Source organism: Ptiloglossa arizonensis, chromosome 12 (assembly GCF_051014685.1).
Source record: "Ptiloglossa arizonensis isolate GNS036 chromosome 12, iyPtiAriz1_principal, whole genome shotgun sequence".
Taxonomy (NCBI): Eukaryota; Metazoa; Arthropoda; class Insecta; order Hymenoptera; family Colletidae; genus Ptiloglossa; species Ptiloglossa arizonensis.
The window spans coordinates 4,918,176-4,932,623 of NC_135059.1; the positions used below are offsets into that span (position 1 = coordinate 4,918,176).

Below are 14,448 nucleotides of genomic sequence, written 5' to 3' on the forward strand. Positions count from 1 at the left end.
TCGACATTAAATGAAACACAATAGATAGATGGAAAGAAGAATACGGCGAGAAATACATCGTCATCTGCGTTCGATCGAATCGTCCGAGCTCGCATCGGCTTGTCTCCGTCTAAACTGCGAAAGGGTTGAGCAATCTTCGTTCGAAAGTTGGTCGGTACATCGTCGGTTCGAATACGGTAGTTTCTACTTGGACACGAGCCATGAAATTTCGAACCACGAACACGAAACTCACGGGAAAGACTGGGCACGTAAATGCTCTCGTTAAAAAGGGAGGAACGCGATAGCGCGCGAAGGCGTCGCTCCTCGCGACGACGACGACGACGACGACGACGACGACGACGACGACGACGACGACAACGCGACTCGCGGGCAAAGTTCGCGGTTAACGTGTCGAAGTCAGAAACCTTTGAAACTACTAACAAAGTAATATAACCTTGTGCCGGCGGTGTGAGCAGTACCAAAGTATCTTTGATAATTCAGCGTTCACCACAGGGGCGGGGTTTCCTTGGAGACGGAGAAGACGGAAAGCGGCACGACGAGCAGACTCCTGGTGACACAAGCCAGATTGACCGACAGCGGAAATTACACCTGCATTCCCAGCAACGCGAATCCAGCCAGCGTAATGGTCCACGTGCTGAATGGTAAGAGACCTTTTTATTCCCCCGAATTCTCCTCCGAGACACTCCAACCCCCTTCCGCGTCCCTTTTGTCTCTCGTTCGCTTCAACCCCTACCCTCTTCCCACCGCGGGTTAACTTAATTTCTTCGAGGCTCCAGCGACGATCAGTCTTGCGCCCAGACGTAGCTGCGCCGTGACACACAAGTTTCTTAATATTGATCCGCACTTCTTCTTGTAACACCGCTTATCCTGTCTGGAGGAAGCTCCTCACGATTCTATCCTTTCTCCGCCTAAAAGCCCACTTTCTACACCCACGATCGTTTTTACTATTCGAACCGATTTTATTTCGATTCTTGCGTACTTGATTCACGTTGGAATTTGTTAACGATAGATAGAAAGGAATCTTTTAAATCGAATTCAAATCCTATACAGGGGATTTTTTTCATAGGGTGCAATACCTGTACGGAGAGATTTTTTTCATAGGGTGCAATACCTGTACGGAGAGATCTTTTTCGTAGGGTGCAATACATGTACCCAGAACTCTTTTTCATCAGGTGCAATACCTGTACGGAGAGATATTTTTCATAGGGTGCAATACCTGTACGGAGATAGAGTAACCTCAAAGAGATTTTTTCCCTAAAATCCTAATCCTACATACCCGCGTTCATATTAACCCGCGGTCGTTCATTGTAACGTACTTCGGATTAATTCTATCGACCGTCTCTTGCGGAACTGATTAAAGAGGGGACGGACGAATCGAACGAGCGCGACATTTTAATGCGAATAAATTTGGGGAATTGACGAAGTAACGACAAAGTCGTAATTGTGGAGTAGAAGGGAGTCTGGTTTCGTCCAGACATCGAATCCAGGGAAAATTTATCCACGTCGATTTATTTTTACACTCGGTCGTCGCTATCCGCTCGAAATCTGTGGCGTTCACCGGATACGCCCGTCGTTACGCGGCGCGTATTAGGCGGATTTCTCGTTTTGCTCTATACGCGCGAATCGTTCGAACGATTACAAATACCACGTCGTGCACACGCGACGCCATAAACGTCGGGCGCAAATACACCTAGGAGAAGGCTCTCACCTTTCGAGACCGTACAAACGGATCTTCTTTAAGATGTTTCTCCGAGAAAGCTATCGAGTCGATCGATTCGGAGTTTGGCGCGCGTGTTCCTCGTATTTCGAAAAATATGCGTAATGTCGAAATGCGTAAGTAACATCGAAAGTTAGTCGCTTTTCAATTAGTTCGTGTATTCGATTTTTATTCGACGTAGTAACGGGGGAAAAAAAAAACAAAAGAAAAATTGAAATTAACGGTAAATGCGTGAGATTTAGAAGAGGTTGTTTCATAATCATTTTTTTTATTTGTGTAGCCCATGTACAAGTTGTCTCGATGCAGAATAATCTGAAATGGAAATTCAAATAGAGTTTCACGTATCACGAGTGTTGGTAGGACACGAACTCTCGAAGTTTGTTAATTATGAAAAATTGACAAAATTAGATCGATTCAAAGCGAAACTATGGGTTTCGTATGTAGAAATTTCATTTCTTTGTAGCGAATAAAAAACAGTTAACGCGTTGGCTGCCGTGTGAGCAACCGATAGGTCGCCTCTTCTTGCAAATACTAGAAATTCGCAAAACACAAAAATCTGCAAAATTTAAGTATCTTACCGTTTACTAATACAATTACTCGGAAGAATAAACGGTGAAGTTTAAAATTACCAAGAGTTTTCCAGTGTTGACGGTTAAGTCGGGAACATTTTGGCGCGAGCACTCGCATAATCTCGCTCATCGAGCCGACACATGCTTCGGAACGATCCTTCTGATTTCACGGGCCGCGTTTCTTATTGTAAAAAAGTGCATTAAGGAATTGGAACGTTCACAAAGTTGTTTCCGAGCTCCTAATCGATTCTCGAGCGAATTCGCCGCTGAGTGCCTCCGGTCTCATAAGTCAACGTCAAGATTCCATCGAAAATTTACATTGCATAAGTACATCTTCGGGCTGTTGCACCTTAGCCAACGAGGCCGGTGGCGTTTTCCATAACTCAAACGTCACGGTCAAAGTTCTCTCCGTGCGTGACCGTGAATCTCATTTAGCGTGCAATTATTCGATAAATTCGGCGTGGAAAGTTTTTAACGCGTTCAACAGGGCGCATGATTTCGTATAATTCTTCATCGGGTCAGCTTGGCGCTAAAGATTGGCCAGTAGACGACGACAACGTTATAAACGACTAACGAATCAATTTGCGAGAATTCCCCGATAGCGTTGTAATCTTCGAAGAACACGAAGGAACTTTTTGTAGAAATAATAGAATCGTTTGGAATTATTAAAAGCAGAGGCAAAGATCGTTGAAAGACAATTTAGAAAACAATGGCGATTCGAACTTACGAATATTTGATTTCTGTCAGTATTATAGAAATATGTAACCAAACGTACATCGTACTTGGCACTGGGATACATATAGTATATTTACGAAACTATCGAATTTCATCTTTTGTCATACAGTGAGTCTCCATTGCTCAAATAGGGTTTCAAATCGTCCAATATCGAGTGTTCGTTTACATCGAAACAATCGCACGCTTAAAATATTGGACGACATTCCGCGAATTATTTTACACTTAAAGTAATCAACTTTGCGATTTTAACATCGTTACGCCTCCGTGGAATGAGAAAATTAATGACCGCGACGATGAATACGTGCCTCATTTTGAAGCATTCATGGCTCCGTAAGAAAGGCATGGAGGATTCGGAGTACAAAAGAAACGCAAACTCACGCAAGTTGAACAAGATGAAAAATTAATGCACTTTAGCGGCCAAAAAGTTACAGCATCTACGAGCTTTTACGCTAACGTTGATTTTATTCACTTTCGCGTGAAATATGTACGTATACATACATACGTGTTTGAAAAGAAAGATGAAAACGCGTACCTTCCTCGGTACGTTTAAAGCAACGAAATTGGTTTCGTATACAACTTTTGGCGGCTCTATTTTGAAGTATGTGAGAGGCAGGAAAGAACGGAGATATAAGGAAGTGGGGATAAGCGTTTCATCCCGGGCCTGCTAGTGGACTCGTCAGTAAGGCATCCTAGCAGGCCCTGCCTTATACGCCGGGACATTGGAAGATCGGTAAGAGGTCGTATATATAGCGATCGGAGCAGGTACGGGAACTTGCGGGAAACGGTTGGTGGTGAGTTTCCCTCTGGTGGCAAGCGTGGGTAGTGCCGCCACATAACCCCCTTGCCAGTGGTAAACGATACTTTGAAGTTCCGTCCTGATGTCCCAGTGGCGTAGGTATTTGTTCCGTTGTTCGGTGGCACAACAAGGCACAGGAGGAGGTTGTCTAGAGTAGTGGACGAGAGGAATGGTTCTTTTTCGTAGTAAGGCCCAGCTGCTGTCGATTACGAACTACGCATGGCGAGCCTTGTATGCTCAAGCCGCGATTTTTGCTTGTTGTCCGACGTTGATGCGTGAGCGCGTACCGGTACTTATGAAACGCATCCGTGTGGTCGGTGAATAATGTCGACTAAAGCTGCCTGCTGTCCTCCTGGGGTTGATCCTGATGGTTAGCCGGAAGTATAGCGTCATATCGTCGCTGGCAGGTAAAGGAGTCAACCCTCGGAGAGGGGGATTTACGAAAAATCGGCCTTTACACGTTGCGTTCCATCCATCGTCTTGTGCTGCACCTCTACTGCTGCTGTGCTGTTGTCCAGAAGGTTGCGTTGGTTCTTAGACGGGGTCACCACTTTGGCGGCGGTAAATTAAAGTATGTGAGGAAGGAGCGAACGGAGATATAAGGAAGTGGGGATAAGCGTTTCATCCCGGGCCTGCTAGTGGACTCGTCAATAAGGCATCCTAGCAGGCCCTGCCTTATACGCCGGGACATTGGAAGATCGGTAAGAGGTCGTATATATAGCGATCGGAGCAGGTACGGGAACTTGCGGGAAACGGTTGGTGGTGAGTTTCCCTCTGGTGGCAAGCGTGGGTAGTGCCGCCACAAACTCTTCCCCGTTAATAAATCTCAAAGTTTCGCGTCACGATTACGAATTCTTTTCAAACGAAACACAATTTTTACGAAAGTTGTTGAAATCGTTGTCCCGCAAAAATGATGCGAAACGAAATGTCGAGATTCGACAACAAGAAGAACTTCGTACGAACAGTGGACAACGTCCGGATGTACGGGTTCTCGTAATTTGAAATATATAAATAATATATATTATTTGTGTAACTAACATACACACAATTTTCTTACCTTGGACAATGGACCCACAACAACGAACAGTGCCTCCTCTCTATTAATTTCAATAATAGAAACTCCACTGCGTTAATATACTACTACGATCGGTGTTTGGCAAGATTTCCTCCAATTTTGCGTCACTTATCCGTTCTGTCTTCCTTTCCGTTATCAATCTCCAGGCAAATGGCGGGTTCTCGATCTAAAATTAACGGAAGATCGTTCGATCGATGCTTCGAGGTGTCGCGACGAAAGGGTCGGGCACTCGGCATCGATATTATTTCTCTAAACTGTTCCGCAGCCGGGCGGCCATTGACGCTTGGAAAATCAGAGAACCGAGCCATTGGTGTCCACTCGGTTCAACGTCGAAGACGTATCGTCGGCCTTTGCGACGCGATTGTTCGACAAATTCTCCAACAATGGCTGTCCCCGTATCGTGAGTGTAACTTGAACGGTACCGCGTAGAAACGCGGCAAGGAAAAGGGACACGGCGTGTTCATTCATCAAGCATCGGAATCCCTCGTCATAAAGTTTGACAGGCTCCTGTATTGGGGCCGCGGCAAGTACCCCCCACGTTTCACGCATACACTTGGTTCTCCGATCTATTGTCAGCCGGCAACACTCGCGATAACGCACGCAATATCTTGCTCGGCAAGTTCGCCAATCCAGACTGTCAATCATCGGCAGCTCTCGCGCGCACGCACCCCTGTAGAAAGTCACGATGAAACACGTCAGCGGTAGAAGCGAACGACTTACTCGCTTCATGGCCGATGTAATCTCATTTACGGACGTAACGTTCCCGAAGGAACGATCACCGACACCCGCGATGAAACTTCACGATCGAGTCGTTTATTTGGTAAAATTCGTAGGTTCGGTGACGCGTCGATTCTCGAATTTCAATTTACGATCGCGTGTACATCGGACACGGTCACGTTCGAAAGATTTCATCGTTCGAAATGGATTAACGAACGACTGTATAAGAAATAAGAAAGAAGATTGAAGGATTTTTATGTGAATGACAACCGAAGGAAACAGATCGAATGTTTTGAGAGCAGGGATCATTTTTGTACCAATGAGCAAAAGTATTATATATGTTTGGAAAAAATTGATCGTTGCTCAAATTTCAGCATTTTCGTTCGATTTTCGTATCATAATCGGTACGTTCTTTCACTGGAAAGTGTGTAGTAGAAATGTTTCCTTCTTTCGTACTTGGCACTGGGATAGTATACTTACGAAACTATTCAATGATCCTTACCAATATACGATTCACAATTTGTTTCAAATTATCTTGAAAGAGAATGGTCTATCAACGAAACTCAACTGAAACCTATTAGGCTAGTCAAATTGCCAGTTCTAAAGGGTTGAGATACATCGCTCAAAATATACGTGGTCGTACGATGTCTCTTATCGGGCAGAAATATATATAGTCTCGTAACGACGCTTTCGAGGACTGGAAACTTTAAAGAGAGAAAGGAGTACACGTTCGACCTAATTTATTTTGTGCAAATGTACTTTGCACAACTATATACTTGTTATACAAATGAGCAAACAAGCACCCGGAAGAAAATTTTCCTTGCACGTTTGGGGGTTGTTAAAGGTGTCGAATGAAATGACTGCGTGAAAATAGAAAAGCAAGTAAAAGCGCGTTTCATCCTGGACTCGTCGGTTAGGCATCCTAGCAGGTCCTGCATTACACTTCAGGACATTGGAAAATCGATAAAAAATTGTGTATATACCGATCAGAATCGATACGAGAACTTCCAGTAAACCAGCGATCGATTCCCTCTAGTGACGAATACGATAGTTGCCACGAAACACGCAAACGGTATTCATCCATTTACAAACAAAAAAACAATCGTTGGTACGCGTTTCTCGATCCACCGAGGCAACCACTCGTATAAGAATTCCGCATTCGCGAACGGAGCCTCCCACGGTAATTTTATCGTTCCTGCGGAAACTTACTACCTCTGCACTTCTCCCTGCTATACGAGAGTTCGATCCGCTCGGCGAGTAATCATCATTTTGACGCTTGGCACGACGCATCGTTCGTTTCTCGTCGCCGAAATCGTGCACTCGGTCGTGTACAGAGGATCGGTTTCGCGCGGGCGCGTGCGTGCGTGCGTGCGTGCGTGCGTGCGTGCGCGTTCTGCCTGACAATGAACTGTTAATCAACGCTGCATGAATTACGCCGCGAAGAGTAGCGCGCGCGATTCCATTAACGTTTGTACGAGGAGGGGATAGGGGTTTCGATCGAGCATACTTTCGAGCTGTTTCCGATACAGTCGATACGGTGGTGACTAACAAACGACAGCGGCATCGATCACGCGCGCGTTACGACTCTTTCGATCGGCTCTAAACGCACCGCACGGATCCACCGGTCGGATACGCGGCGATGCCGGCCCGGATGAAAATTAATGCGACGCAGTTCGTCTGCATAATTAATTTACAATCGGCTCCGACGCGGCATCGGTCCGCGGGCTCGCGTTCGACTCGCGGCCGCGCACGCGTGCAGCCATCGACGTTATTTCAAACACGGCTGATTACTCGGCAAAATTGACCGCAAATTTCAATTATTTCGCGATCAGAGCGTACGCGACGCTACGGGTTATCCGTGCCGGGGCTCGAGCGGCGCGGTATCCGCGCGCATTAACGCAATTACCAAAATGGTGGGAGCGAGCGAGCCGTTCGCGCCCCGTCACGACGAACGACGTCATTTTTCGATGGAACGACCGCCGCGGACAAACGCCTCGGATCGTGTTCCTCTCTCTCTATATATATATCTATCTATCTGTCTACCATCGTAACGATAGCGAGAGATTTTCCAGCTCGATCGTAATTCGGATCCATCGACCGGCACAAGCGAGAAACTCGCGGTTACAACGGTGTTGATTATCTTTATTACCGGTGCCGCGCCGGCGTGTTCATCCGGGCCCCACCCCGATACATCGTTAATATTTGTCCGGGATACGTGAAATATATATAGGTGTATAAATATAGATGGAAATCCCTGCCTCGGGGATAGTTCCTGATTAACGCTGGTTCGCTGCTTCTGCCGGGTGTCGTGCGTTCTGGTCCTCTGCAGATGCCCGCGTACACCGCACCTCTCCTACGCGAACGACCACTGTCGCTATTATTAATGGTTATTTGTAATGGAAGGAACAGCGCGACACCGTGAATTAGAAGTTTGTTCCGGAAATAGGTTTCCCCGTGGTCGGTGAGGGATTTATTGGAATTCTGATTTCGCGTAACCTCGCGGAGGAGCGGAACGACCAACGAGTTTTCGGGCGCAACGGGGGAGGGGTTCCGGTAGACGCAACGCGGACAAACGAAGCAGATCGCGTTCCACGGATGGAAAAGAAATTACGATCGTCGCGGGTGGTAAAAGGTTTTTTTTTTCTTTTTTTTTAAACGGAACGAAAGGTGACGAGGTTAACACGCGCGAGTGCCGGGAAGAACGAACTCGTTTCGGATGGCGTACGCTCGCGATGAAAGTGCTCCCCTGTGACCGGTTATTGTATCGTTTTCGTTCAGACATCCATTAGCTGCGGCCTCGAAACTCCGCGAAAACGATAAAATTACCCACAGCGTGCACAACGTATCAACGCCCACCTCGAGAATGGTAATACTTTCGTCCGATAACTGTTTTTTAAATCGTCCCAATGTTTTCGAAAGTATTCTCTTTGGAGAATATTTTCCCAACGAGGACGCGTCGACTCCTCGAAGTGGAGTCACTGAACGTATAACGAATACTACTCACGGTAAAACGATACTAAAAAAAAAGTCAGATTGGCCGAAAAGCCTATAAAGTAGATCAAACGAACGGATATTTAACTACGACAGAATCGATACTCCCGTCCCGAGTGTTCAAGAATCGGTTCCCTGTTTCTGTTCCAGGCGAGCATCCAGCGGCCATGCAACACGGGGGCAGCTGCGGCGTGACGCCCACCATCCTTCTGGCGACCGCGACGCTCCTAATCGCGAACCTGCTAAGGTGAGCAGTCTCGTTGTGAACCGTGACGACTTCGAACAGAGGGGGTCGAACGTATTCGCGGAGCGGAGGCGCACACCGGTGGTCGCTAGCCTAGAACGCGATCGCTAGAAAAGGGGGAACGTGTGTTCCCGTACGGCCCAACGAAACCACGGATCGGAAATAACGGTGAACGAAAGCGAACGGAAGAATTCGAGTAAAACGAAACTAGAGAGAGAGAGAGAAAAGAAAAACAACCGAACAAAGAGGGAAGACGAAGAAAAAAAGAACCAACCCCCGGCTCTTTCGTAGCCGGAGGACGAATCGATCTAATTCGCGTCGCCGGCAATTGAAATCGGAAAAAAAGGATCGGGCGTGGACAAAGTGCAGCGAGATCGGCGTGTGCTCGATGGACGCGGCGATGCGCGATACGAGGCACCATCTTTCCGCGCGTACGCTTTCGATTTTCTTTCTTTTTTTCTCGGCAGCCCACGACCGCCGTGAAAACCGTTCTCCGACCTGTTCGCGGTTCTCGTTCTTACGATCGCGCGGTCGAACGCGACACGAGCGATCGATGAGTTTTCCAGTGAAGTTCCACGCACGCTCGATGGACACCGACAAGATTCACGCTTCGAGGAAGACGCGATCCACGAACGAGGGAGCCGGATCAACGCGGATCACGGGTAATCAACGCGGCACGGACGAATCGGAGAATTCGACGATCGATATTTATTACCATTGGACGGTGTTGCGTAGGTAACGTAAGTTCTCCTGTACATAAAAGAAGAGAAACGGACGTTGAACGGTAGGGTTCGTCGACCTCGTTTGTACAGTACAACACCTACGAGGTTCGTGGAACGTCGTACGATCTGGGCAACCTTTGTACATAAAACTCGCGCGAGGGTGACGCGAAGCTTCGGATCGATGTTAACGAGTACCGTCGAAAGGGGGACGACATTGCCCGCTTTTTTACCCGGTGGAAACTTTTCCGAAACTTTCCTCGTAAATTTTCAACTCGTTTCTTTCGACCATACGGGTCTCCGGAGATCACGAATTCGTGAATCTGTTTTCGAAAAAGCGAAGATCCGAGGTTAAGATAGCTAAGAGATACGAGGGGACAGAGAAGGGGGGTGTTACCTGCGAATCGAAGGTGATTTTGCCCGTTGTACAATTTCCTGTGGGAAAAGTTTTCGAAGCTCGATCGTGGGTCGTCGAGCCCTCGTGGTCTTACGCGCTGAACACCGATTGGACGAGAAAACACTGGACCGAGAGAATTGTTTTTTGCTAACAAAGTGTGAACCGCGGCAAAGTATTCCGGAAAAAACAAAAAAAACAGAATGTTTCGGAGCGCGAGAGCGATCTTCGTCCAATTACGAGGCCCCGTGATAAAACGTGTTAATCGTGTTAGCTCCTCCCGCGCCTGTAGCCAGATGTTGTTAAAAAGTGGCACGGAAAAAATTGGAATTTTCACGAAGCAAATCCCATCCACGTTATCTCGTATTTTCTGCTGCGGCGTTGCCAATGGAAACTAAATTTATATACAATCATCGACGAAAGATACGAGGGAATCTTATTAATATACAATTTGCTCCAAAACGAAATTGACGAATTTTTTCGGCATATTTGAAAGATTCTTTCGAACGAAAAATGTTATAAATACACCGTGGATCGATTTGTCTTCGTTTTTGAAATACTAACGCATATAAATATTCGATCAGGACACTATTCTCGTGTTCATTGAGAGTGACCGTTCGTTCCCGCGGTGTTTACATCTTGTATGGAGAGAAAATCTAATACGCGCGCTGTTAGTATCGACAACAATGATCTTGCCCAATATTCGATGGACGAGGTCAACGCGAGTACGTCTATTCGTTCCCATTGAAACACGACATAATTTTTAGAACGATTCGCGCGAATCCGTATAAAAACAATGTATTATCATATCGAATAAACATCCCTAAAAGTCTCGAAATACAGTGTTACGAAAGAAATCGATCAACGATGCATGTAATACATTTTGCTTGGATCGAGCTCCCAAATATGCCGAAAAGTGTACTCTTTGTTTCAGAACTCCGTGTACATCGAATAATAACGAACAAATTTTTCGAGAGGAAGCGTTCAATGACCAATTTCCGTGCATTAAAAATTTTCCAAGTACCCTCACCGGCTCGACGACCGAAATTATCTTCGCCCGAGAACCGTGGAACCATCGTTCCCGATCGACGCTCGGACGACTAACGATAAATACCGCGCGATCCGGTGCTAACGATGATATTCGGCGGGACAGGCAGTACAAAAAAAAAAGAAATGAACTTTTATTCGAAAATTGGGCAAAACCACCCCTCTGGGCAGTGTCGGCGCGGTTTCGACGGTACATTCGGAACGCGAGATTCTCCTCGCGAGGATCGACTCGCGAAACTATTTTTCGCGCGACGAATGGATCGTTCGCGGTTTGCCCAGGTCCGACTCGGTCGAGGTCTGTTCGAGATGACTGTAATTCCGAAACGACCGACGCTCGAACGCGAGTGATCGAGCAGCGAGTCAGCGAACGATTCCCATGGGACGCCGTGAACGACGGAGGGTTTCCTTCTCTCCACGGGAGGCTTTCGTCGTTGTTTTCAGTCGTTTTAGAAACGATAATAGGTACCAGTAATCTTCCTCGATATGTTTCTGTTTGTTCGAAGCGGAGCGAGGAACACCGGGCAACGTAAATGTTTCGATTCGTGTTCTTTTATCGTCCCTTCTCTTGCACTCGCGAGCTCCCGGACACAGCGAGTGTGTCCCGGATTGTCGTTTAACGTCTAATCAAAATGCAATCACATTCGATACCTTGTAAGGATCACGTGGCTCTGTGAACGAATCCCAACGATCACAGGGCCCGTCTAGGTAAGGATAATGTAAATGTATGATATAAGCGCGTCGATAAATAGTTATTATTCGTTACGTGCTCGAAGATGGACGTTTCGCTGTTGTTCGAATAACTGTAATCGAGGTGATTCGAAAGCGTGACGACTGCGTGTATAAATCCGATATCCGAAAATGTCTGTCGAGTCGCCCGTAACGAGCGCGCTTAAAGGGGCGACGTATATGAATAATATAAATCTCGTTGTTTCGTGAAAATTTCGTTTACGTTTCGTAGCGTATTTCTGCGTCGAAGTCTTTCTAAAGAAGAAGAAGAAGAAAAAAAAAAATATATATATATATATATATAACGAAGAAATTCATCGTTTCACTTTCGCTTCCGAGAGTGAACGAATACTTGTCGAAACGGTGCTAAGAAAAATTGATTCACGTTCTTCTAGGTCGGGACTGAAAAATTGTCATTTTCTTTTGTCCGAATCTCGAATCAGCCACCCTAGGTCTTTATCGCGACTCAAGGACACGATAGTAGTAACTTAATTAAGTAGATTTACTACGATGTAACGTTAACGAGTAAACGATATCATAATGTCTAGCGTGTTAAGGTGCGACTTACCATTAGGTCTAAATAGATTTTTTATAACGTTGTACCATGGCGGTGGGTAGGAATCTACGGTGTAAAACAGACTGTCGGAGCACGTTCGCGTATGTTGCAATGAAAAGAGGTTTCGAACACTCGGACGAAATATGGTTCGCGATATATTATTCCTTCTTGTATAGTTTATATACGGTAATTTATGTCGTTGTGAGAGGACAATATTTTGAAGTTGACGCGTGAGAATGGCGACGAGAGAGTTTCAACACGGTGACACGTTTAGGTGAATTAAATATTGAATATTATCGAGAACGATCTATGAGACGCGTGGCAGGAAACGCGCGGTCGTTGATCGTCGATCGATCGGGCCAGATTTTGAACGTTGATCGTGCGACGAAAAATCGGGTGAGTTTTTTTTTTTAAAGTTCGCGGCGTACGTTGCGCGCGATTCAACGCAGCGTTGAAAACAGGAAGCGATATACGTTGATCGGTGAAATTTCGTTAAATCTTTATCGTAAACTTTTTTCTCGATCCTTCGAGACTCGTTCCTTTCGAATGGCCATCGTTCGGTCGATCCCGGGTCAGCGACGCAGCGACATCGCGACGTCGACGTCCACCCGTGGCATCGACGCGCGAGAAACGAGCACGAGTGGCTGACCGAAATCAACGCGCGCCGGTTCAATCGCTGGTCAAACAGAAAGATATCGAGAAAATGTTATCACATACGTTAGATAATCGATATCCGCGACAATTACAGAATGTTGCACATTTATAAGTAAGGGTTAGATCGCATTGTACATAAAATCCATAATCGATAATGTATCATGTTATAGTGGAACGTCAGCACGAATCAAACGAACAGAGACGAAAAAGAGCGGCGTGAGCGAGTACGGAATATTATACTGTAAAAATATTCATCGACGTGAATACTGTTTCAATAAATGTAACGATGATATAAAAAAAAAAAAAAAAAAAAAAAAAAACAACAACAAAACACAACGACTACCACGTTCGTTCCACCCGCATCGACGACACTTTCGATTTTATATTCTTCCCCTGGTGTTAGACCGAGCATCGTCGACGAATTTTTTTCCCGAAGGTTCGCGAACATTTATCGAAACTTACGCTCGCGATACGCGAATTAGTCGTTCGCTCGCCGATACTCGAGGCACAATTATCTCGCCGCGATCGAATGGAAACGAGTCCCGTTTGTTCGCACGATCGTCGCGTTTCGAATACTCGCGAGGAAGGGCAAACAATTTCGAGAAAAAGAAAAGAAAGAAAAAACGATAACACGAGGTCCGCCCTGAATGGAAAATCCCAAAAGATACGGTCGACCTTCGAAAAGCCGAACCGATGATTCATCGTCGCCGGCGACGACACCGCGACCGCGAGAGGTATTGCTTAATCTCGCGAATGTCAAATTCTCCTCGGGACATTTTCAGATTCAATCTCTCAAGCAGCCCCGCCTTCCGTCCTCCCCACCGTGCCCCACCCCATATTTGCCGCGAGAAAAAAGAAACGAGCGGATAATACGCTTACGACAAAGCGCCATTACGTCGTATTTCCCCCGACGCCGGAGTAATCAATTTCGTCCGTCGCCGAAAAAACAATCGACCGGTCCCGAAGTGTCTCTCGACATCATTCGGAGCCTGAACACCGACAAACCAGCTCCCGGGTAGGGTACTCCAGGACTCGATGCAATCATTCGACGCGATCCCGTCGAGCCGAAAGAAAATCGAGGAGTTACCCGCGCGCAACGTTACCCGATATTCTTCCTCCGCCGAAACTTCTTCTTCCCTCTCCCCGGTTTCCCGCCCTCGGCCCGGTTTTCGCGTCCCTTGGCGTCTTTCTCGACGCCCTACCACCCCCGTACCTGTCTTCGCGATTCCTCTTTCGTCCATTTTTCACGCCCTTCGTCTCGCGAGCGAAATGCCCTCCGTCCATAGAAAATAGTCTCGGTGTCGGTCGTTCGAGATTTCAGATTTAGGTAGGTAGAGTCTGTCGACGACCCGGCCGACTCAATTAATCAGAGCAGTTCGAGCTCCGAGTTGGAACGTGGAACGATGCAAATTCAATCCCAGCCCCCCCGGAGCGCTAGTTATTCTTCACAGATTTCTGGAAAATAGTATACACCGGTTCAGCTTGCCGGTTATTTCGTGTTTCAGTGG

The 14,448-nt window shown here is 46.6% G+C and overlaps 1 protein-coding gene across 4 annotated transcripts in view; it reads left to right on the top strand.

The window, feature by feature from the left end:
* Window positions 1–13,263, top strand: part of LOC143153220 (zwei Ig domain protein zig-8) — a 279,158-nt gene extending 265,895 nt beyond the window's left edge. For 3 of the 4 annotated variants that reach the window (XM_076324176.1, XM_076324180.1, XM_076324179.1), the window contains exons 6-7: window positions 481–641; window positions 8,751–13,263. In XM_076324176.1, coding sequence (XP_076180291.1) covers window positions 481–641; window positions 8,751–8,851 — 262 coding nt within the window. In that variant the 3' untranslated portion in view covers window positions 8,852–13,263. The remainder of the gene's footprint in view (window positions 1–480; window positions 642–8,750) is intronic. The other variant, XM_076324178.1, reaches the window with a different exon arrangement.
* Window positions 13,264–14,448: the final 1,185 nt, after the last annotated feature.